At 42.3% G+C, this 23938-nt stretch overlaps 1 protein-coding gene across 6 annotated transcripts in view; it reads right to left on the reverse strand.

Annotated features, from left to right (window-relative positions):
* The window catches only part of LOC120979080 (activating transcription factor 7-interacting protein 1-like), a 107959-nt gene that overhangs the window by 11890 nt on the left and 72131 nt on the right, over positions 1–23938 (reverse strand). For 5 of the 6 annotated variants that reach the window (XM_040407624.1, XM_040407620.1, XM_040407623.1 and 2 more), the window contains 7 exons: positions 23474–23556; positions 8031–8116; positions 7784–7921; positions 7025–7636; positions 6465–6538; positions 5557–5626; positions 5298–5450 (listed from right to left, as the gene is read on the reverse strand). In XM_040407624.1, the coding sequence (XP_040263558.1) occupies positions 5298–5450; positions 5557–5626; positions 6465–6538; positions 7025–7636; positions 7784–7921; positions 8031–8116; positions 23474–23556 (1216 nt within the window). The remainder of the gene's footprint in view (positions 1–5297; positions 5451–5556; positions 5627–6464; positions 6539–7024; positions 7637–7783; positions 7922–8030; positions 8117–23473; positions 23557–23938) is intronic. The other variant, XM_040407626.1, reaches the window with a different exon arrangement.

Consider the following 23938-nt stretch of genomic DNA (forward strand, 5'->3'; position numbering starts at 1 on the left):
TTTCCGGAAGTACCACACACAGGTACACCTAGCATAGGGATTGCATCTCACAGGACAGGCACACAGGGCTATTAGGGCCCTTTTACTCTCAGCTGCTGCAAACCTCTCCTTTCACCTGGGATAAAGTGCATAACGTACTTCGCCACATCTTTGGGCGATTTGCGCTTTGCACATTGTCCCATGGGGAAGGAGAGGTTTGTTCTATAAAGGTAAAAAAAACTAAACAAAAAAAAAATTACCGGTAAGTAAAAAAGTTAAAAAAGTTTAAAAAAGTTAATATGTTCTGTTCTAAAGTTAATAAAGTTATTGCTTTGCGGCCTGGTTTTTTCTTTTTTGTTTTGTTTTTTTTACCTTCCAGGTGGACCAACCGATCGACCAGCTGCAGCACTGATGTGCATTCGGACAGAAGCATTGTGCTGCTGTCAGATTACACGCAAGTCGGTGTATGCGGCGCTGCAAGACGAGATTTCTCCTCTGCAGTAAAAGATATGTTTGCCGAGGCATATGAGCTGAGGAGGTGGCGGTGTTCATATACTTTGGCAAACACTTTGTATATATAAAAAAAAAAATCCCGGCAATGATTTATTCATCCACATCGATTGATGTGAATGGAGAAATCTGGTTTGCCAGGGCATACGAGCTGAAGTGGGTATGGATGTTGGGCGGAGCTCCTATGTCCTGGCAGACGCCTTTCCCCTCCTTTTTCTTTTTTTGGCAGAGATTTTTTCATCCACATTGATCGATGCGAATGAAGAAATCTGTGCCGTTCATTTTTTTCTTTCAGCCCAGAGGCTGAACGGAAAAAAAAAATCTCATTACCCGTATGCTCAATATAAGGAGAATAGCAGAAACTCCTAATGCTGGGCATACATGTAATGATTGCGGAGACCCTCAAATGCCAGGGCAGTACAAACACCCCACAAATAACACCATTTTGGAAAGAAGACACCCCAAGGTATTTGCTGAGGGGCATATTGAGTCCATGAAAGATTGAAATTTTTGTCCCAAGTTAGCGGAAAGGGAGACTTTGTGAGAACAAAATCCAAAAAATCAATTTCCGCTAACTTGTGCCAAAATTTTTTTTTTTCAATGAACTCGCCATGCCCCTCATTGAATACCTTGGGGTGTCTTCTTTCCAAAATGGGGTCACATGTGGGGTATTTATACTGCCCTGGCATTTTAGGGGCCCCAAAGCGTGAGAAGAAGTCTGGTATCCAAATGTCTAAAAATGCCCTCCTAAAAGGAATTTGGGCCCCTTTGCCCACCTAGGCTGCAAAAAAGTGTCACACATGTGGTATCTCCGTATTCAGCAGAAGTTGGGGAATATGTTTTGGGGTGTCATTTTACATATACCCATGCTGGGTGAGATAAATATCTTGGTCAAATGCCAACTTTGTATAAAAAAATGGGAAAAGTTGTCTTTTGCCAAGATATTTCTCTCACCCAGCATGGGTATATGTAAAATGACACCCCAAAACACATTCCTTACCTTCTTCTGAGTACGGAGATACCAGATGTGTGACACTTTTTTGCAGCCTAGCTGGGCAAAGGGGCCCACATTCCAAAGAGCACCTTTCAGATTTCACAGGTCATTTACCTACTTACCAGACATTAGGGCCCCTGGAAAATGCCAGGGCAGTATAACTGCCCCACAAGTGACCCCATTTTGGAAAGAAGACACCCCAAGGTATTCCGTGAGGGGCATGGCAAGTTCCTAGAATTTTTTATTTTTTGTCACAAGTTAGTGGAAAATGATGATTTTTTTTTTTTTTTTTTTTTTTCATACAAAGTCTCCTATTCCACTAACTTGTGACAAAAAAAAAAAATTTCCATGAACTCACTATGCCCATCAGCGAATACCTTGGGGTCTCTTCTTTCCAAAATGGGGTCACTTGTGGGGTAGTTATACTGCCCTGGCATTCTAGGGGCCCAAATGTGTGGTAAGGAGTTTGAAATCAAATTCAGTAAAAAATGACCTGTGAAATCCAAAAGGTGCTCTTTGGAATATGGGCCCCTTTGCCCACCTAGGCTGCAAAAAAGTGTCACACATCTGGTATCTCCGTACTCAGGAGAAGGTGGGGAATGTGTTTTGGGGTGTCATTTTATATATACCCATGCTGGGTGAGAGAAATATCTTGGCAAAAGACAACTTTTCCCATTTTTTTATACAAAGTTGTCATTTGACCAAGATATTTATCTCACCCAGCATGGGTATATGTAAAAAGACACCCCAAAACACATTCCTCAACTTCTCCTGAGTACGGCAATACCACATGTGTGACACTTTTTTGCAGCCTAGGTGGGCAAAGGGGCCCATATTCCAAAGAGCACCTTTCGGATTTTACTCGTCATTTTTTACAGAATTTGATTTCAAACTCCTTACCACACATTTGGGCCCCTAGAATGCCAGGGCAGTATAACTACCCCACAAGTGACCCCATTTTGGAAAGAAGAGACCCCAAGGTATTCGCTGATGGGCATAGTGAGTTCATGGAAGTTTTTATTTTTTGTCACAAGTTAGTGGAATATGAGACTTTGTATGAAAAAAAAAAATAAAAAAAAAATCATCATTTTCCACTAACTTGTGACAAAAAATAAAAAATTCTAGGAACTCGCCATGCCCCTCACGGAATAGCTTGGGGTGTCTTCTTTCCAAAATGGGGTCACTTGTGGGGTAGTTATACTGCCCTGGCATTCTAGGGGCCCAAATGTGTGGTAAGGAGTTAGAAATCAAATTCTGTAAAAAATGATGAGTGAAATCCGAAAGGTGCTCTTTGGAATATGGGCCCCTTTGCCCACCTAGGCTGCAAAAAAGTGTCACACATCTGGTATCTCCGTACTCAGGAGAAGGTGGGGAATGTGTTTTGGGGTGTCATTTTATATATACCCATGCTGGGTGAGAGAAATATCTTGGCAAAAGACAACTTTTCCCATTTTTTTATACAAAGTTGTCATTTGACCAAGATATTTATCTCACCCAGCATGGGTATATGTAAAAAGACACCCCAAAACACATTCCTCAACTTCTCCTGAGTACGGGGATACCAGATGTGTGACACTTTTTTGCAGCCTAGGTGGGCAAAGGGGCCCATATTCCAAAGAGCACCTTTCGGATTTCACTCGTCATTTTTTACTGAATTTGATTTCAAACTCTTTACCACACATTTGGGCCCCTAGAATGCCAGGGCAGTATAACTACCCCACAAGTGACCCCATTTTGGAAAGAAGAGACCCCAAGGTATTCGCTGATGGGCATAGTGAGTTCATGGAAGTTTTTATTTTTTGTCACAAGTTAGTGGAATATGAGACTTTGTATGAAAAAAAAAAAAAAAAAAAAAAATCATCATTTTCCGCTAACTTGTGACAAAAAATAAAAAGTTCTATGAACTCACTATGCCCATCAGCGAATACCTTAGGGTGTGTACTTTCAGAAATGGGGTCATTTGTGGGGTGTTTGTACTGTCTGGGCATTGTAGAACCTCAGGAAACATGACAGGTGCTCAGAAAGTCAGAGCTGCTTCAAAAAGCGGAAATTCACATTTTTGTACCATAGTTTGTAAACGCTATAACTTTTACCCAAACCATTTTTTTTTTACCCAAACATTTTTTTTTTATCAAAGACATGTAGAACTATAAATTTAGAGCAAAATTTCTATATGGATGTCGTTTTTTTTGCAAAATTTTACAACTGAAAGTGAAAAATGTCATTTTTTTGCAAAAAAATCGTTAAATTTCGATTAATAACAAAAAAAGTAAAAATGTCAGCAGCAATGAAATACCACCAAATGAAAGCTCTATTAGTGAGAAGAAAAGGAGGTAAAATTCATTTGGGTGGTAAGTTGCATGACCGAGCAATAAACGGTGAAAGTAGTGTAGGTCAGAAGTGTAAAAAGTGGCCTGGTCTTTCAGGGTGTTTAAGCACTGGGGGCTGAGGTGGTTAAAGGGCTTCTGTCACCCCACTAAAGTCATAATTTTTTTGGGGCTAGTTAAATTCCTTATACTGCGATATATGAAAATATAATGGTCCTACTTACTTTCCTTCAGCAGTTTCTTATAAAAACAAATTTTTATAATATGTAAATTAGGTCTCTACCAGCAAGTAGGGTGTCTACTTGCTGGTAGACGCCGCAAAAAACCGCCCCCTCGATGTGTTGATTGACAGGGCCAGCCGCGATCTCCTCCTCCGGCCGGCCCTGTCAGCATTTCAAAAATCGCGCGCCGATGACGTCTTATCTTTCGGTGATGTCATCGGCACAGGCGCCTGCGCCAAATCAACACAGGCGTGCGATTTTTGAAATGCTGACAGGGCCGGCCGGAGGAGGAGGTCGCGGCTGGCCCTGTCAATCAACACGACGAGGGGGCGGTTTTTTGCGGCGTCTACCAGCAAGTAGACGCCCTACTTGCTGGTAGAGACCTAATTTACATATTATAAAAGTTTGTTTTTATAAGAAACTGCTGAAGGAAAGTAAGTAAGACCATTATATTTTTATATATTGCAGTATAAGGAATTTAACTAGCCCAAAAAAAAAATTATGACTTTAGTGGGGTGACAGAAGCCCTTTAAATTACAACGTTCCAGGCTGTAAAAGAATATCCTTACAAACAGTGAAAATGTCTAAGTCTGTCTAGTCTAACGGGAATCGGCTATTCATTAGTTTCCGAAGTATAGGACTTGTATAAATACTTCTATTTTTGTCAGTCCTTGCATGTAACATTTTATCTAACCCTGCATTTTCACTTCCATCTGCATACAGACCAATTCACAAGTTATCATACATCATTTGCTATACTCAAATATTTGCTTACTTTTATTTCCACATAGTTGTCAATGCATTTTTAGTGTGCTACTACTGTGTAAAATGTACAGCTGTATACAGTTTTTAAATAAAAATATGGCAGTATACTTTAATGATATTTGTGCTTAAAGTGGTTGAATGACAACTTATCACCTATTAATAGGACAGGTGGCAACTGGCAAGTGTGAGATCGGTGAGGGTCCAAATGCTCGGATCCCCACAATCATGAAAATAGTCCCTCGTTTGAACTGGGTGCCAGCCGAGCACAGATACTCTATTCAAACTCTATGGGACTGTCGGAGCAAGCCAAGGAGTAGTAGTGCATTACACAGACAGCATGCTAATATCATTGTAACTGTGTAATATTTAGCACCCCTGTGGTAGAGCTGCAGAGAAATTGAACATCACTGATTCTCGGAAGACCAGCAGTCGGACATTTTCCCTCAGGGTCACCTATTAACTAAATTAAATGTTATAAAGACAATGGACATTTGCTGGTACCTGTTGGTAAAACATGTATAGTGGCTTGAGATGGCAGCCCAGCAGAAGCAGATGAGGTCTGCACAGTGTTTGCCTGCTGGAGCTGGCGACCCATCGGCTGCGATGATTGTGTACTTGTTGGTATAGATGGAGCATTGCTCCTTCTTGAATCTACTGTAAAATATGAAATATTTTGCCTCATTAACTTAGATTTTTAAATGTTCATACAATAGTCATGTAATGTCTAGGTCTTCATTTAAAAAAAAATGGACACACTCACCACGAGTGGACATTTGAGCATCTTCATCATCCAGTGTAAGGTCAATAACACCAGTTGCACCTTTGCCGGCCTGGGAGAAAAGAAGTATGCAATATGTATTCGCCAAATAATTTAGTGCTTCTCAAAATGTTGTGAATGCTTTTAATTTAACAAGTTAAATGGCTGCTGGTAGGTAAATGGGAAAAATCACTATCACATATAGTATCCTTTAATTTACCATAAACTGAAGATGGACATTTCCCCTTCATACAAGATCAATACAAGAAATACAATGCAATGTATTAAAGTTTAACATACTTTATACACAGATTAAAAAAGGACAATTCCATTTCAAAATGCCAGGTCGCTGCAGGGAATTTGTAGCATTACATTCAAATAAAAAGGTCAAAGTAATGCAAGAATGGCTGAAGTCCACAAGAACTGGAGCTGCAGAGTGGCTTTCCATTCTAGTCCCCTTCCTTTACTCCTATATGCCCTGAAGTTCAAAAGTAAGCAAGCACTTGAAGAATTTATAAAAGCACCTTAAGAACCTGTCAGATTTTAAAGGGGTTGTCCGGCTGTTAAAATTTATGACCTTTTGTCAGGATAGGTCCTCAATATAATCGGTAGGGGCCTAACACCAAGCACCCCCGCTGATCAGCTGTTTGAGAAGGGGTGGTGCTCCATGCTTCCTGGTCTTTGCACTATGCCTCGTTTCCCCGTGACACAGAAGTGGAATTAGAAGTTCAAGTGAATGGAGTGAGTACTTCAATTACAATGCACTTCCGAGGTGCTTGTATGGACCGCCGCTTCATCTTCAAACAGCTGATTGGTGGGGGTGCTGGGATTAAGACCCCCGACGACCATTAACAGCTGGACAACCTCTAACTGCTATCAATCTTATAAATATAGATTTTCAGCAAACATACCTGTGCAGTACCATCTGTTAAGCAACGCTTGTTTGAAGCAGTCTCTGCTGTTGGTGTCCGATTAATCTGTAATTCTGTAAATTAAAAGGCAATATTGTAAGTTCACAAAGAAACTAAAAAACTTACCACTGATTGACAGCTTAAGAAAAGAAACAAGATCCAGAAAAAAATAGCAAGCTTTGCTTATCTGACATGTCAAAAAACAGCCCCCTGTCAACTCGGTCTAGAAAAACTTTTACCTTTACCCTAAGTTCACACTTGCGCGTTTTACAGCGCGTTCGAACGCGCTGTAAAACGCATAACCGATGCAAACCAATGCTTCCCTATGGGACTGGTTCACATTCTCGCGTTTTACAGCTCGTTCGAACGCGCTGAAAAACGCCCGACGCATAAACAAGTTCTTGAGCTTCTTTGGGACGTTTTGTCGCGCGTTTGCGGCCATAATCACACAAACGCGCGTAATACGTGCGTTGACTATGGACAAAAACGCGCGTTACACGTGAAAATCAAATACGCTCAGGTCTGAACCCAGTGTGATAGAACCAAACAAATGCACTCACCTGATCTACCTCCAGAGGGCGAGTCACTTGTGGTGGTGGTGCTAAATGCAGACACTGGAGATTTTAACGGCGTCGTATTTCGATTACTTGCTTGATTGTATGCACCAGACGTTCCAACATTTGGCAGGGATTGCCTCGAGGATAAATTAAGTGAATGTGTTGGCATAGCCTGCACAGTCATTGGAGAATTCATTGAATTAGCTGAAGAATTGCGCTGGATGCCCGAGCTGGACATTGAAGGGCTGTTCATTGCTTTAGTAACAGGTAGAGACACAGGGGTTTTTGTAAGATTACTGACTGTGGGCTGATTTTGTACTTGGATAAACTCCACATTGCCAGATTGATGATTGGTCACCAATGTTCCTGTTGTGCCTTGTAAGAGCTGTGTCTGAGAAGGTACTGCAACTGGAACATGGAGAATGACGGGCAAAGACTGAAGAGACATGGACACTGGCTGGGTGTTGCTAGTAGACACCTGGCTGTTTCCAACAACAGTTGCAGTAGTAGAAGCAGAAAGGACTGGAGTCAAAACTGGGGCCGTAGTAACTGGTGGTATAGGTTTGGATTGACTGCTCAGAGTACTTTGAGATGCTCCAATAGTGGAAGCATTAACTGTAACAAAAATAAAAAAAATAAAAATAACCACAACTTGTGAACATTCACACAGAACTGCTTGGACTGGGTATTAGAGACATCAGCACATCATTAGATTTTTTTTTTACACAGTTTAATGTTTTTCTTATCAATAATCTCACTCACTTTTCTGCTGAATTAATTTCCAATCAGGTGGTGGCCGCATTTGTAGTGCGTTACTGGCAGGAGACTGGTTCATGGGCATCTGTGTGGTGCTTGACGTGCGAAGGGTTAAATTAGGTGTGCTTGGTGCAGAAGTCACAGCTAAAACAATAAACAATGCATTTAGTTTTCTCCTGGAAATAACAGATTTTACTTAATATGAAATTTAATTTAACTACATAAAATGTGTGTATCCCATAAAGTGCCTTACCTGTAGGTGAAGATGGGACATTTACTATGCCAGTATCTCCCACACTTCGCTTTGTTTCCAACATTTGCCTCACTGTGCCAGCATTTCTGCAGAACATTAAAGAGTACTGCATGATCATTTGAAGAAAAATGGTCCTCAGTGTTGCAAGACATCAAGATAGTCAAGACTACAAAGGTCATGGTCATTTGCCATCTTTTGACACCAAAGATGTCTGGAAGATTTATTGACAACAATGGGGTTTAGGTTTTTAACAAAATGCACCAGAAATTGTCAACTATAGGAACGAGTGTATTCTAAAACAAGTGGAAAGTGTTGCACAAGGTGAAAATCAAAGACTAAATCCATTTTATCTGTTTCTCCACTCATTTAAAAAGGACAGTCAGCAGTTTTGACCATCAAAGGGGCTGGGGTAGCAGTACAAACATACATTTTGTGGCATTTTAGTTATCAGGAGTAGTGGGAATATGAACTTTAATTCTGCCAGATTCTGCTTTGGCAGGTGTCCCCTGGACAAAGCTGCTTTACAGACCCTCCTCTCAGCTCTGAGTGACAGCTGTCGTGGTCTCCTGGTTGGATGCTACAGCTGTCGCTCAACTCCATGCAGAGAGCACTTCACAGTGAAGAACCCGCCTTTAGTGCACTTGCAAGGGCAGAAACTAAAAAAATAATTTCATATTCACTCTACTCCTGATAATAAAAGCTTCAAAAAGGCAAGGCAAGCACCAAAAAGACAGACTCCCTTTATGTGCAAACAAATGTCAGGTGGTAAAACATGTTTCTTGTTGACATCGGTTTGAAGAAAAGATGAATGGCACAATGGATAAAAAAGGGGAAACAACTTTTCTCAATAACCTCCTGAGACAAAGTCAATATAACAGACAACAACATGTAAGTTTAAGGGAACATATACACGACAGGGGCAGTGCAGTTAGTCATCAATATCAACAGGGCTCTGACACCCGGGACTCCTGTCAATCAGCTGTCTGAAGAGGAGGTAGCCGCTTCTTCAAGATTACACTGCGCGTTATCACTTGAATGGGACGAGCAGTTGTAATTACAGTGCACCGCCATGCAGTGTAATCTCGAAAGGAAGAAGCATTCACATTAGAGTTGCCTATTCGTCAAATAACTGGTCAGTGCGGGCCCCAGGTGTCAAACCAATCCGATATTGATAACCTATCCTGAGGATAGGTTACCAATATCTACCCATAGCACTACTCCTTTAAAGTCTATTTCTGTCTGTCTGTTTTCACGACCAGACCCACCAGGCCTTTTTGGGGTTAAAAAAAAACAAAAAAAAAAACAAAAACACGGGGTTACATGACCACTTGCACATGTGGGAACACAATTGATGATTACGTACTCTGAGGGCACTAAAGGGGTTGGGAAAAAAAAAAAAAAAGGGGGGGTTGGCTCCTCCTATCTAGGTTATACCCACTGCACATGCAGGAGCAAATCAGTAGATGCACAACTGAAAAAAAAAAGAGAAGCGAACAAGTCCTAAACCAGAGAGGATCAACAAAGAGGGTGGGATCTGTCCCCCCCAATGCATCCTACGAGAAAAGTATTTTACGGTGAGTACAAAAATCCAGTTTTCTCGTGAATAACATTGGGGGATACAGCACCATTGGACATCCTAAAGCAGTCCACGAGGGAGGGCAGAAAACAGCCATGCAACGCAACTAACTCACGGATGCTTGCAGAACCCTGCGACCCGAACTGGCATCAGCAGAAGCCAAGGAGTGGATGTGGTAAAACTTGGAAAAAAAAAAAAAAACGTATGGACAAAGGCCTTGCAGACCTGGGAAGCCGAGGCCTGATGTCGAACCACCCAAGAAGCCCCGACCGCCCTAGTGGAGTGAGCGGTCAACCGAAAGGGAGGGACGCTACCCTTTGCAACATAGGCTTGTAGGGTAGCAGAATTTCAATAATATCACTCACACTCTGAACACATGTAAGGAACAATAAAAAGTTTGTTTGTACTTTACAGCTTATAAAGACCCACATAAGTTTATGTATCTACACAACATGAATAGTATAATAATAAAAATTACCTTTTTTTCCTATCAATTTAATATAAAAAATTTGTATCCCATTTAAAAAAACACTGGATCCAGACTATATGTGCAAATCATGCTTGTTTTATTTGTTGATTTATTCAATTATGGTAGTCCCAAAAACTATTATTTTGCTCTGAAAAGCAGAGGCGAACATTGCACTTTCTGCAAAGTGTGTTGGTGTAGACTTTAGCAGTGTCGGCACCGTCCTCTATCGGCTTTGATGGGAAAATGTCCAATCATGTCCTTGCAAACTTCCTTTGGAGGGTGTGCATTTTACTTTTTGGCTGTCTTGGCAGCTGAAGAACCTCCATCTGTATACTGCCTCTTTTGGAAAGTCAAGGGGCCCCCCCGGATGAAACTGGGCTTGTGTATGGTCGCCCTCGCTTTGGCACTGATACAGCCGTGTCGATCAGGATAAGAGAAGATGCCAACTGGGACTGAAACAGTCTCCTGTTCAGCATCTGTTTCTTTGGGATAGCCAAAGCTTTGCAGTCCCTTTTGTACAGGAGCCAAGCATTGATCTCAGCTAGGACAATGGTGTGCCAGAAGATGTAAAGGTACCAGCGGCAGGACTTCAGTGGAAACTTGTATTTTGCTGCAAATGAGTCTAACAAATCCACTCCGCCCAGGAATTTGTTATAGGTAGCCACAATGTAAGGCCTCTTAACTTAAATCTTTTGGCAGTTTTGTGCCAGCGTTGAATCTTCTCCACTGGTTATGGGCCAGCAAAGGATGACCCAAGTATAACCTGCCTGTTGTCAAACCATTTCACAGCACAAATGTTGTGGTTTGACTCCACTCTGACATCAAAGCTTCCTCTCCCCTTTTTCTTCAAGCTTTTCTCATCCTCAAGGTTACAGTTGGGAAGGCGCACTTGTCTGGCTGTTCCTGTGAAATGAATTCCACAATCCAGCAGCCTATCAATCAATGGGATGCTGGTGAAAAAGTTTGTCTGCAAAAATCTTAAAGTTGTGACCATGTGGAAGCAAGTTATCACAACATCCCCTGATAGTTCAAGTTCAGATCTTGCCCGTATTCCATTCACACTGCTTTGGTACACATCAAAATCACCAATTATACCAGAGATTCCAGTCCTTGCCCACAGCTTGAACCCCCATGGGTTTGGCTTGCCACGCATATACTGATTGATGATGATCCCTTTCAGGGGGAAATTCAGCATTTCATCAACAGAGTTATGTTCTTCAGGGACCACCTTTAGGCATTTCTCTCTGAAAGCATCAAGCGATGGTCTGAGTTTGTCAGTGTTTTGTTCCATTTCAGACACGGTTAGACTGTTCACAAAATGTAATAATGTCAGAGACTGGAATCTGTTTTGTGACATTACATTGGAGACAGAAATGTATCTTGTGTCTGCTTCCCAGTACATGCGGACTCAGGCATTTGGACAAGACCCATCTTCAGATACATGCCAATCATCTGCTCTATTTCCTTTGTGTTTGTGGATGATCCTTTCTTCTGAAAACTGTACTGATTGGCGTTATCTGCCAGAGAGTTGATCATGTCTTCTGTCACAAACTTCTGAAAGTACTCCAGTGGTGTGCAGAGGGATTGGACACCATTACTGACATCTTGACCAGAAAAAAATCAATACTGGGACTGATGAAATTCGTTTTCAGCCATCTATACCTGTCACGAGACATGGTCTGGGCATTAGGATGCACTGCCTCTGTTGGGGTGATGTGAACATCAGAAGTTAGGTGGCCGTTGGGTAATTTATTTTCCTTGTCCACTTCACAGATAACTCCATACTCTTAGTCACTTGAATCTGAGTCAAAAGGACATTTCCAAGTCGCTGTCCCCATTCTGGCGGCCTTAACATCCTGTACATGATTTGGCCCCTCTTGGTATCAGGCATTCTAAAAGTTAAAATTAATTATTTTCCAAGCAAAGTAATTGCAATACAAATTAATTGTAATTATGCCACACAAAAGATTCACATGTTCCTAAAAATTTCACACATTCGGAAGGTCCTACAATTTCACACATTCCAAAGCTCCACAACTCTTATAAAAGGTAGACCTATTGTTCAATTAGTCATGCAAAGACTTACACCCACACCTCCCAGAACATTATCACCTTCTCAAGTTTACTGTGCAGACAAAATCTTACAACATAGAAATAACCAGCGCTAAATCTCTCAATATCAGTATATTCAAATGTCATAAAATCTGCATGATCTACACATATCAATTATCACAGAAAAATAATATTTCAAGCTTTTAACTTGTCTTGATTTATCCCGTCCAAAACAACAAAATGATGTACTCCAAAAGCAGGTACCCGGGTTGTATGACTTCATGGCCAGATAAAAACAGGCCTATTTACACAAACAACCATCCAATAGTGTTGCAGAACTAAACAATAGGACCTATTAGTAATGTACATGAGTTTTTAAAAAGAAAAATGGGGAGGGTTTATTTTTGTAGCCATAAATATGATGTTGTAATATTACAACACTGGGTCTCTGGGGGTTAAATTTATTTTACAATGAATTCTAAAGAAGGTCATAATAAATTGAGTCAAATTCTGCTACTCAAACTATTTTGACATTTATTCAGTTACTTGCTCGAAACAATTTCAACAGTAACATGTATTTATGTACATATGCTAACAGCCAAAACCTAAAACATATGCATCAAGGTACTGTCTCAAAATGCAAAATGTGATAGCCTAACAGTTCAGGCTATGATAGTCAGCAAAGCAGTTGCGTGTCTTTGTGTAACAAAAGGTGCACATTACATGTGTCGCAGAGGCTGTGCGATTTTCTATCCCACGTTTGGCACATTGAGCACATAGTTTGCGTCTATCGCTTCTAATCATGGAATGTTTCGGCTTTGGTGCTGGAAGGACACTTCGTGAACTTCTGACTGGCGCTGACGGAGCTTTTCTATGTCTGAGTATCCACCCACCTATCATCTGTCAATATTTCACTGGTGTAAATCACTTTGTACTCTGGGTGCCTCTCTTCATTTGCTTGTATATAAATGCAGTGACTGTTTACAGCAATATCTAGGAGGTCAAAGAAAATCCTCAAATAAAACTTTCTTTTTGACTTCCATTCTGTCTCGTAGGACACTTTCTTCTGATCCATCAGGTCCACACCCCCACGTACTTGTTGAAAATAGAAACAATGGTTGGACATGGAATATGCAGCTTTTCTGCACATCCTGCCTGCCTTCTCAGCACATGCGTCATATCATCCTTTTTGCATGTATGGAAATTTGACAACAGTGTCACTGATCTATTGTCCATCCATTTTACACATATGACGCAATTTGCACTCATAGTATCCACATCTCCTCGTTTCATTTCTTTGTCAGCTTTCAAGTTTTTGGGCATATTTTTTCTGTCCACACGACCTATGCCACAAAAGTAGATCTTCTGCAACATCTCGTAATGTAGCAGTGGAGAATGAAAAAAGAAATTGTCGATGAAAACCTGACAGCATAGCTGTTCTAGTTGTTTTGTCAGCATAACAATAACACTCTCTCCAAGACCATATTCTGTCTGTTTTTCGTCCAGTATAGATGTCAAACTGATAAAAGGTAGCCTGAGATAGCATCACATCTGCACCATAGCTTGAATCCCCATTTCATAGGCTTGTTTCTCATGTACTGCTTCATGATGTTTTGACCTTTATATTTTATCATGTGCTCATAAATCGACTGTTGCTTGCTTGCATTTCTCGCAGCCTGGAAGCATCGATTGAAGTGCTCGATCAATGGACGAACGTTGAAAGCTCTATCACACTGGGGACGAGCTCTAGGTAACATGTCCTCATTATTTGCAAAGTGCAAAGCAGAGCGAATTGCTTCAAATCGAGCAGGACTCATTGTATTTGCTATAAATGGTACCTGAAGATCTGGCTGAGTAGACCAATAGTCTGATAGATGGCAGAACATGATACTCCATAACAAGACATATTCCAACAAAGGCTCGAAGCTCATCTGCATTTGTCTGGAATGGAATGCCCTTCTGTTTCATATAAAGCTCACTTTGCTCCACAACGAGTGAGACTAAAGTGCTGAAATCAGATGCTTGTTCAGAGATGTGACAAACTCCCCTCTTTTGAGTTTGCCACGAGTACTTGGAGAGGACTACTTGCCAGCCTCTTACCATGTGATTACGGTCCCATGTTGAATGCACCGGTTTTATGCAATAGCTGCATAGTTATATAAGTTCATGTATTTTGCTACCATGTGGCTAATGGAGTCTTGCCCCTGTCCTTGGGAGATAAGTGGATCACTTCTCAATTGTCTCCAGGACAAAAGACTGTGTAGAACCGGTTTTGGACAGAAAACCCATGAGTACAGCCAGGCCAAAGAGACTTTTACTAACTTTTGAATTCCTGGTCTAATTCGTGCCATTTTGGGATGTGTTAAATGTCTATGTGTATTGTAAAGGGTGGGACATTGTATATTTGAGTAAGTGATGTGTCCTATTGTCTCCCCGTGTGTATTGGCGATTTCCCTTTGTCCTGAGAGATAATGGAATTACACCTCGGTTATCTCCAGGACAGAGGACATTGTGTATTGTCCTGCCTGGGATAAATTATGTTAACCATTGTGTACCATAATTGTATCACAGGCAGAGGGGAGGATTTCTGATGTAATGAATGGGAGTGTTAGCTGTGTTGTAATATGTTTATTGGTTGTTTTATAACACCGTGTGGGAGGTCCTGTATGTGTAAGACCAAAATAAAAAGAGGCTGTATGTCCCAGGACAGGCAGTTCTTCTTCACCCTCAATTTGAAGTGTCGTCTCTTATTGGGGGAATCTGCTACAAGGGATTGCTATGCTCTGCATATTCCCTTGCTGTAATCACTACTAAGCTCTTGTAAGAGTTTGTTCCTGCTCCACTCTGAAGGGAGATAGCCACAGCCTGCGGTGGTTGTGGTGTCGGCTAGAGTGCTTGGAGTCCTCAGGAAGCGCTAGGAGCATACTTCAACGGAGGTACCCAGTTGGGGTGCCAGGCGATCCGTATCTGCAGAGTCATCTAATTTCAAGTTAACTTGTCCATAGTCATATTCAGTAATGTTTGTTATGATTTTAGTTGCTCCCCTTTTCCACCTAAAGTCAAAACCAGTGATCATTAGAACTACAGTCGTGGCCAAAAGTTTTGAGAATGACACAAATATTAGTTTTCACAAAGTTTGCTGCTAAACTGCTTTTAGATCTTTGTTTCAGTTGTTTCTGTGATATAGTGAAATATAATTACACGCACTTCATACGTTTCAAAGGCTTTTATCGACAATTACATGACATTTATGCAGAGTCAGGATTTGCAGTCTTGGCCCTTCTTTTTCAAGACCTCTGCAATTCGACTGGGCATCCTCTTAATCAACTTCTGGGCCAATTCCTGACTGATAGCAACCCATTCTTTCATAATCATTTCTTGGAGTTTGTCAGAATTAGTGGGTTTTTGTTTGTCCACCCGCCTCTTGAGGATTGACCACAAGTTCTCAATGGGATTAAGATCTGGGGAGTTTCCAGGCCATGGACCCAAAATGTCAACGTTTTGGTCCCCGAGCCACTTAGTTATCACTTTTGCCTTATGGCACGGTGCTCCATCGTGCTGGAAAATGCATTGTTCTTCACCAAACTGTTGTTGGATTGTTGGAAGAAGTTGCTGTTGGAGGGTGTTTTGGTACCATTCTTTATTCATGGCTGTGTTTTTGGGCAAAATTGTGAGTGAGCCCACTCCCTTGGAAGAGAAGCAACCCCACACATGAATGGTCTCAAGATGCTTTACTGTTGGCATGACACAGGACTGATGGTAGCGCTCACCTTTTCTTCTCCGGACAAGCCTTTTTCCAGATGCCCCAAACAATCGGAAAGAGGCTTCATCGGAGAATATGACTTTGCCCCAGTCCACAGCAGTCCATTCACCATACTTTCTGCAGAAGATCAATCTGTCCCTGATGGGTTTTTTTTGGAGAGAAGTGGCTTCTTTGCTGCCCTTCTTGACACCAGGCCATCTTCCAAAAGTCTTCGCCTCACTGTGCGTGCAGATGCGCTCACACCTGAGTGCTGCCATTCCTGAGCAAGCTCTGCACTGGTGGCACTCCAATCCCACAGCTGAATCCTCTTTAGGAGACGATCCTGGCGCTTGCTGGACTTTCTTAGATGCCTTGAAGCCTTCTTAACAAGAATTGAACCACTTTCCTTGAAGTTCTTGATGATCCTATAAATTGTTGATTGAGGTGCAATCTTAGTAGCCACAATATCCTTGCCTGTGAAGCCATTTTTATGCAACGCAATGATGGCTGCACGTTTCTTTGCAGGTCACCATGGTCAACAATGGAAGAACAATGATTTCAAACATCACCCTCCTTTTAACATGTCAAGTGTGCCATTTTAACCCAATCAGCCTGACATTATGATCTCCAGCCTTGTGCTCGTCAACATTCTCACCCGAGTTAACAAGACGATTACTGAAATGATCTCAGCAGGTCCTTTAATGACAGCAATGAAATGCAGTGGAAAGGTTTTTTTGGGATTAAGTTAATTTTCATGGCAAAGAAGCACTATGCAATTCATCTGATCACTCTTCATAACATTCTGGAGTATATGCAAATTGCTATTATAAAAACTTAAGCAGCAACTTTTCCAATTTCCAATATTTATGTAATTCTCAAAACTTTTGGCCACGACTGTAGATCGCGACCTTTTCGGCAGAGGAAGTGGCTCTCCTTCGGAGTTCACTGGTGAAGTCTGGAGTGTACATTTACATTTCGGTAAGCCATAGAACAGCAAAAGGTTTGACAGGTAGAGCTGTACAAGCTAGGTTTGTGCTAGAGTTGGGTTCAATTGATGAAGGATCAGGATGCTCTATGATCACTTCCTGGGTAACACTGTCAACAGCTTCAAACAAGAAACTCTGATCTTAGTCATCGAGAGTGAGGTCCTCTTAATCACTGTGGTCGGCAAACAACAGCCGTTGTATATCCTCTTCACGTATTGTAAACAAGTGTTCGCGCTGTGCCATCGTGTTTGAGGCCTTGCTAAGAACAGATGAACAATAGCGAATAAAATAGGTTACGATAGTGACTCTGCCATTTCATGTAGCTGAAGAAGTGAATGATTTCCTTCAGCTGCCTCCTGATGTACTGCTGTAATTAGATAATACGTGTGTAATGAAAAGGTCTCCTATACAGCACACTTCAATGATACAGCAATGGGACAGCACTGTCCAACAAACATACCTTTCTCACTGATGGCTGACTGACTTCAGTTATACAGAATTTCTTTGTGCTGCATCTCCTTACTCCCCCCTCCCTTCTTCTCAGATGTTACAGAAGGGAGTGCAGCACATTATCTTGTCCCACTTAATCTGTACAAATTATCTTTTACTTTCTAACACTGCTATTGCTTAGCATAGCATTAGCCTGTGTACATCTAGTGTCATGCTGAATGACAGTTTTATCAGTTGCTGTTGAGTTCCAAGAGGTAAAACTGTACAGTAACTGGAAAACTGCTTTTTAATCGACGGTCCCTAAAGTTCCACAGAGCTCAGATAAAGCATAGGCTGAATGACTTCTATACCTGTCCAAAGTTATTTGATAAACAACTCTGCATTGCGGCAGGGTTTCTTTAACAGCCGGTTCAGACCTGAGCGTTTTACAGCGCGTTCCTACGCGCTGTAAAACGCTCAACAAGGAGAAACCAATGCCTCCCTATCGGCATGGTTCTCACCTGGGCGTTTTACAGCGCGTACGATCGCGCTGTAAAACGCCCGACGCCCCAAGAAGTTCAGGAGCTTCTTTGGGGTGTAGTGTCGCGCGTTCCCGTACATAGACTTCCGGGAACGCGCGACAATGGGCGTTCGCTTCTGTCCGACGCGCGATTGTAAACGCCCGTACAGAGCGTACGTTCAGGTCTGAACCCGCCGTAAGGTATGGTCCGTTGAGGACCATAGGGGCATATGTGTCCCACAGCAAAAGAGGTCAGCCAAATTGGTTCAAATGATAAAATCTCTCAAAAAACATTTGTCAAACACAAGTCTATCAACAAATATCAGATGATCCAATAACATCTGACTATTTAGGTCACTTTTTATGGAACGCCAAAAGTTCGTACACTTCAGTTGCTGTAACCAAGCCATTTCATATTAATAACTAGAATAAAGCTAGATCCATTTGTTGATCAGAACTAATATTTTCACAAAAAAAAAAAAAAAGTATTTTAAGTTCTTAATCAGATGATATAGGCAATTAAAAACATGGGACAAATACGTCCCTTGGTCCTGAAAGGGTTGCTCTTGAGTATCTCACATTCCTGGTTACCCTCAGGACTGTCCACAAATTATTCACCCAAATTTTAAATTTGAAACCATATTGGTGTCCCCCATTCAATTGCTCGAATTAGAAAAAGTGGTGGTCAATTAAAGTTAATTCTGCACCAGGTACTGATGGTCTCCCTTTCGAATTGTATCGGCGATACAGTGGGGTTCTACTGCCTCATTTATTATATCTTCTAAATCAGGCATGCTCAACCTGCAGCCCTCCAGCTGTTGCAAAACTACAACTCCCAGCATGCCTGAACAGCCTACAGCAGGGCATTGTAGAAGATGTAGTTTTACAACAGCTGGAGGGCCGCAGGATTAGCATGCCTGTTCTAAATGCTTCTTGGAGTGAGGGATGTTTACCCCCCTCAATGTTGGGAGGCCATCATCACCTTGGACCTGAAAAAGGGAAAGGATGAAATGGAAATGGGATCTTATAGACCCAACTCCTTACTTACTGAGCAAAAGTATTGTAAAATATGTGCAAAAGTATTAGCGAACAGGCTTATGCGTGTAATTACTAAGATAATCCACCTGACCAAACGGGATTCATCCCGAAGCATTAGGAGAAGAGGAGGACCGCTCCATCCTGTCATTGGATGCTGCTAAGGCCTTTGACAGGGTGGAGTGGAACTTCCTATGGGAGGTTATGGATAAAATTTATTTTGGTCCCACTTTTATCCAATGGATTAAGTTATTATATAATCACCCTAAGGCACGGATAAATATAAATGGTACATGGACGAACACGTTTGATCTTCAGCGGGGCACTAGACAGGGATGCTCCTTATCCCCTCTTCTGTTTGCTATCTTTTTAGAGCCTCTCACATGTAGAGTTAGACAAGATGACCAGATACGAGGGTTTGGAGGCCAGGACCTGCAAGATAAAATTAGTCTCTACGCAAATGATGTCCATATATATTTAAAAGACGGATATCATGCCCTACCCCACGTTAGGATGATCATTAACAAATTTGGCACATTCTCAGGCTATGAAATAAACTGGTTGAAATCGGCTCTACTTCCATTAAATAAGTTTCACCCAATTAAAGTCTCTGAAGTTAGGGATAGACCCCTAACAGATTTATTGGAATATCTGAGTGTTAGGATCGGTCCCTCGCTGGTGGATTACACCAAATTGAACATCAACCCACTGATAGAATTAAAAATAAAATCTGAGTGTGGGAAAAATTGACGTTGGGCCAGATAGGATAGCCTTTATCAAAATGGTATTACTCCCACAGATTTTATATAAAGTTTCCCCCTGTCCAATTTGGATCAAGGACTCCTTTTTTAAAACATTGGAGAAATTGTTTAATGAATTAATTTAGGGCAGAAAGAGTTCGTATAAAGCAGAAATACCTTTGGCTAGCTGTGGAGAACGGGGGGGGGGGGGGGGGGGGGGGGGGAACTATCTCTACCCTTTGTTCAGGGCTACTATTTGGTAGCCTAGATCCAAAGGTACTTAAATGGATTAGACAATATATTCCCCCAGCTGATCAGAGCGTATAGGGGAAGTCAGCGAGATGTATTCACTATATTAGAATCTTGTTATTTGGGAGAAAGAGGGGAAAAAAATTATTATAAGTCACTCAATGCAACTAGTTTGGAATACACTTAAATCAATTTTTGGGATCACCTGTACACTTAAATACACGCCTTTATGGTATAATTTTACACTGATTGGGATGGGGAATCTGTGGATGACGCACTGATGGGGGGGGAATCTGTGGATGACGCACTGATGGGGGGGGGGATCTGTGGATGACGCACTGATGGGGGGGGGGGGGGGGGGATCTGTGGATGACGCACTGATGGGGGGGGGGGGGGGGGATCTGTGGATGACGCACTGATGGGGGATCTGTGGATGACGCTTATGTCATTCACAGATCCCCATAAGTGTCATCTACAGATCCCCCATCAGATGCATCAGTGTGAAGGGAGGAGGCGGAGACACTCATGGCGGGGCCCGGTGCAGTGACTCTACTCTAATACACCGGGCCCCACAACTGTTAAATACATTCTATCCGATCTATATCTAAATGTATACGCACTGTTCGGTACTTACTGTAGTACCGTAAGTATAGCAATGCGACGGCGCAGACCGGCAGCTCCCTCGGTCATGCGACGGCGCATGACAGAAGGAGCTGCCGGTCTGCGCCGTCTTAATGCTATACTTACGGTACTACAGTAAGTACCGAACAGTGCGTATACATTTAGATATAGATCAGATTGAATGTATTTAACTAGAGGTGGGACGAATTCAATTTTTTTCAAATCCGAAAAAGGTTCTCGAATATATCGAATCTTTCGACTCTCGAATCCTATACATAATTGTGTGAACGGTGTAAGAAACAAAGTCAGACCGCGTCAGTTTGTCTGAACCTCCACCTCCCAGTCGCACCCTATATGACCCCTGCTCCTATCACTACAGAACATACAGGGTAATACAGCGCCACATACCTCTTACATCCAGTGACGTCTCCTTTGATGTAGATGTTCTCTTTCCTCATCTTCTCCTTTCAGACCAGACCACCATTTTTCAGCCATTTTTCGTCTCTGCAGTTTGACAAAAAAAAAAAAAATCCTACTTTTCCATCATACTCCCATTTTCTGGACAAATCATCCTAACACCCCCAATACTGTTCCGCTGTGCTCCCCAATACTATACTGCAGAAACAGATAATACCCCTGATAATACTAGTACCACACAGAGCATATAAAATACCCCTTCTTTGTGGCCTCAGTAGATGCCCCCAAAGTGCCCCCCAATAATGTGCCAATAAGAAGGAGCCCCACAATAATGTGCCAGTAAGTGTCCCCATAGATGCCCCCCTAATCATGTGCCAGTATTAAATGCCTCTCTCCTCCCCCCATGTGCCAGTATCAAGTGTGGAGTGCCTCTCCTTCCCCCCCCCCCCCCATGTGCCGGTATCATAGTGCCATCTCCCCCCCAATGTGCCAGTATTATAGTGCCATCTCCCCCCATAATGTGCCAGTATCATAGTGCCATCTGCCCCCCATAATGTGCCAGTATCATATTGCCACCTCCCCCCCATAATGTGCCAGTATCATAGTGCCATCTCCCCCCAATGTGCCAGTATCCTAGTTCCATCTCCCCCATAATGTGGCAGTATTATAGTGCCACCTCCCCCCATAATGTGCCAGTATCATAGTGCCATCTCCCCCAATAATGTGCCAGTATCATAGTGCCATCTCCCCCCATAATGTGCCAGTAGTATCAGTGCGATCTCCCCCCATAACGTGCCAGTATCATAGTGCCTCCCCCCCCCCAATGTGCCAGTAGTATCATAGTGCCTCTCACCTCTCCCCCTCGCCAGTAACAGATAAAAAAAATAAAAAACACTTTTACTTACCTCCGCTGCGATGCAGGCCTCTTCTGGCCTGCGTCCCGCGCTGTACGGCTCAGGCGGCGCGATGAAGTCATCGCGCCGCCTGCACCGGCCTCTGATAGACTGCGGGCCTTGTGCCGGCAGCCTATCAGAGGAACAGGGAAAGGAAACGCCTCTCCCTCCCCTGTTGCAGCAGCGAAGCGCTCATCTTCTATAGTGCCCTGCCGCCGCCACCACCAGTCTGGGCACCACCGGGATTCGTCGGATTCGTATCCGGTAAATTACGTCGGGATTCGAGTCCAGCAAGATTCGAGGGATTCGACGAATCCCCCGTCCCATCTCTATATTTAACAGTTGCGGGGCCCGGTGTATTAGAGTAGAGTCACTGCACCGGGCCCCGCCATGAGTGTCCCCGCCTCCTCCCTCCACACTGATACTTCGCTGTCCGCGCTGTGCAGCATAGCGGCCAGCGAAGTATCAGCTCTATAAGACGCACGGCCATTTTCCCCCCACTTTTGGGGGGGGGGGGGAGTGGGTCTTATAAAGCGAAAAATACGGTAAATATCTGATAAAACACGCTTTTGACAGCACTAGAGACAAAGCTTGCTTTTTAGTTAAATCCCATGACTTTATGGATTGGTGCTTTCATGTGAATCAGAATAGGGTGTCTATCTCACAGATCTATAGTAAACTGAGAATAGAAATGGGTAGTACTAATAAGTTCAAAAGTGAAATAAAATAGGTTCATGATATAGGGAATAACAAGACACTTAATTGGACATCCATATACAAAAATATTAGGAAAACATCTATCTCCGGGAATCATAAACGAATCCAGTTTAGAATCCTACATTGGTTATACTACAGCCAGTCTTCTTTCTCTAGGTTTTATAATACCATTCTAGACAGATGCCAGAGATGTAATAGTCAACAAGTGGATTTTGTCCATCTTATCTGGTCATGCCCTGTGATTCAGTTTTTTGGGGAAAATATTTTTTCCGAGTTAGGTGGTTGCTATCCTTTTAACTCTGATAGAGATATTAAAATTGCCGTTCTAGGTATTCCCCTTTTTGATAGACAGGGATGTGAAAATATATTCTGGATGAAGGCTCTGAGGCTTGCCAGGGTTATAATTGCCAGGAAATGGGGCTCAAGCAGCCCCCTGGAATTAACAGAATCGAACTCGTATCAAAAGTGAAGAACTATGAGAAATCTGTTATCCAAGAGAAATGACATATTAAAGTGGGAAAGAACCTGGTCATTTTGGCAAAAAGTATGTTGAAGACCTGAGCTGTCATGAGGAGCCTGTCCATGGCATGTGGCCCCGAGACCATGAGGATGGGTGGGGTAGGGTTGAAGGGGAAAGAGTGGGTTAATTAGTAGCTGTCATGAGGAGCTCTGGACCTGTCCGTGGCATGTGGCCCCCGAGACAATGAGGATGGATGGGGTAGGGTTGAAGGGGAAAGAGTGGGTTAATTAGTAGCTATATACTGCTTAATTTATGATGTATTGTTTTCCTTTTCGATAAAATAGAGACTCTGGAATAATTTAATGTGACCATGAATAAGCAGGAGACCTGAATGGCTTTTTGATTGATGATTTATATAAAAGAAAAAAGTAATAATAAAAAAAAAAAATTGAAACCATATATTTATGTACTACTGTCTGTTGCAATAAGTAATTCTACATGACTTTACAGCATAATTCTTGTTGTAGTGAAGCTTACCTGATATTTGCTGTATTAGCGTTTTGAGCAGAATCATTTACTGTACATTTCACTGGTGATGCAGGCTGGTTGGCTGTGGTCTGCTTTTTTTGGAGGAAAAATAAATAAATTGCAACAACTTGATAAATTAGAATTGTTACTATAATTTCTCTTGCACATTTTATCCTGTTTCCCTTACCAAAGAGAGGAGATTGAAGACTGACTGTGGCAAACTGAATTAGTTGGAGGCATTGCTGACAAGGCTGGATATTTCTGTGCTTAGGTTTGTCTGGTGGGTGGGTTTTAAAGAGGACCTTCCACCGCTCCTGACATGCCTGTGTTAATAGCTTCATCCATTCCTTTCTTATTTCTACTAGAAGTCATGAATGAATTGCTATTAGCCTTCAGTAAAAGGTACAGAGGGGTGGTAACCAGTTTGGGGGGGAGGGGGGTGTACCTGCACAGTCAAAAATTGCAGCACTGATC

Source organism: Bufo bufo, chromosome 9 (assembly GCF_905171765.1).
Source record: "Bufo bufo chromosome 9, aBufBuf1.1, whole genome shotgun sequence".
NCBI lineage: Eukaryota > Metazoa > Chordata > Amphibia > Anura > Bufonidae > Bufo > Bufo bufo.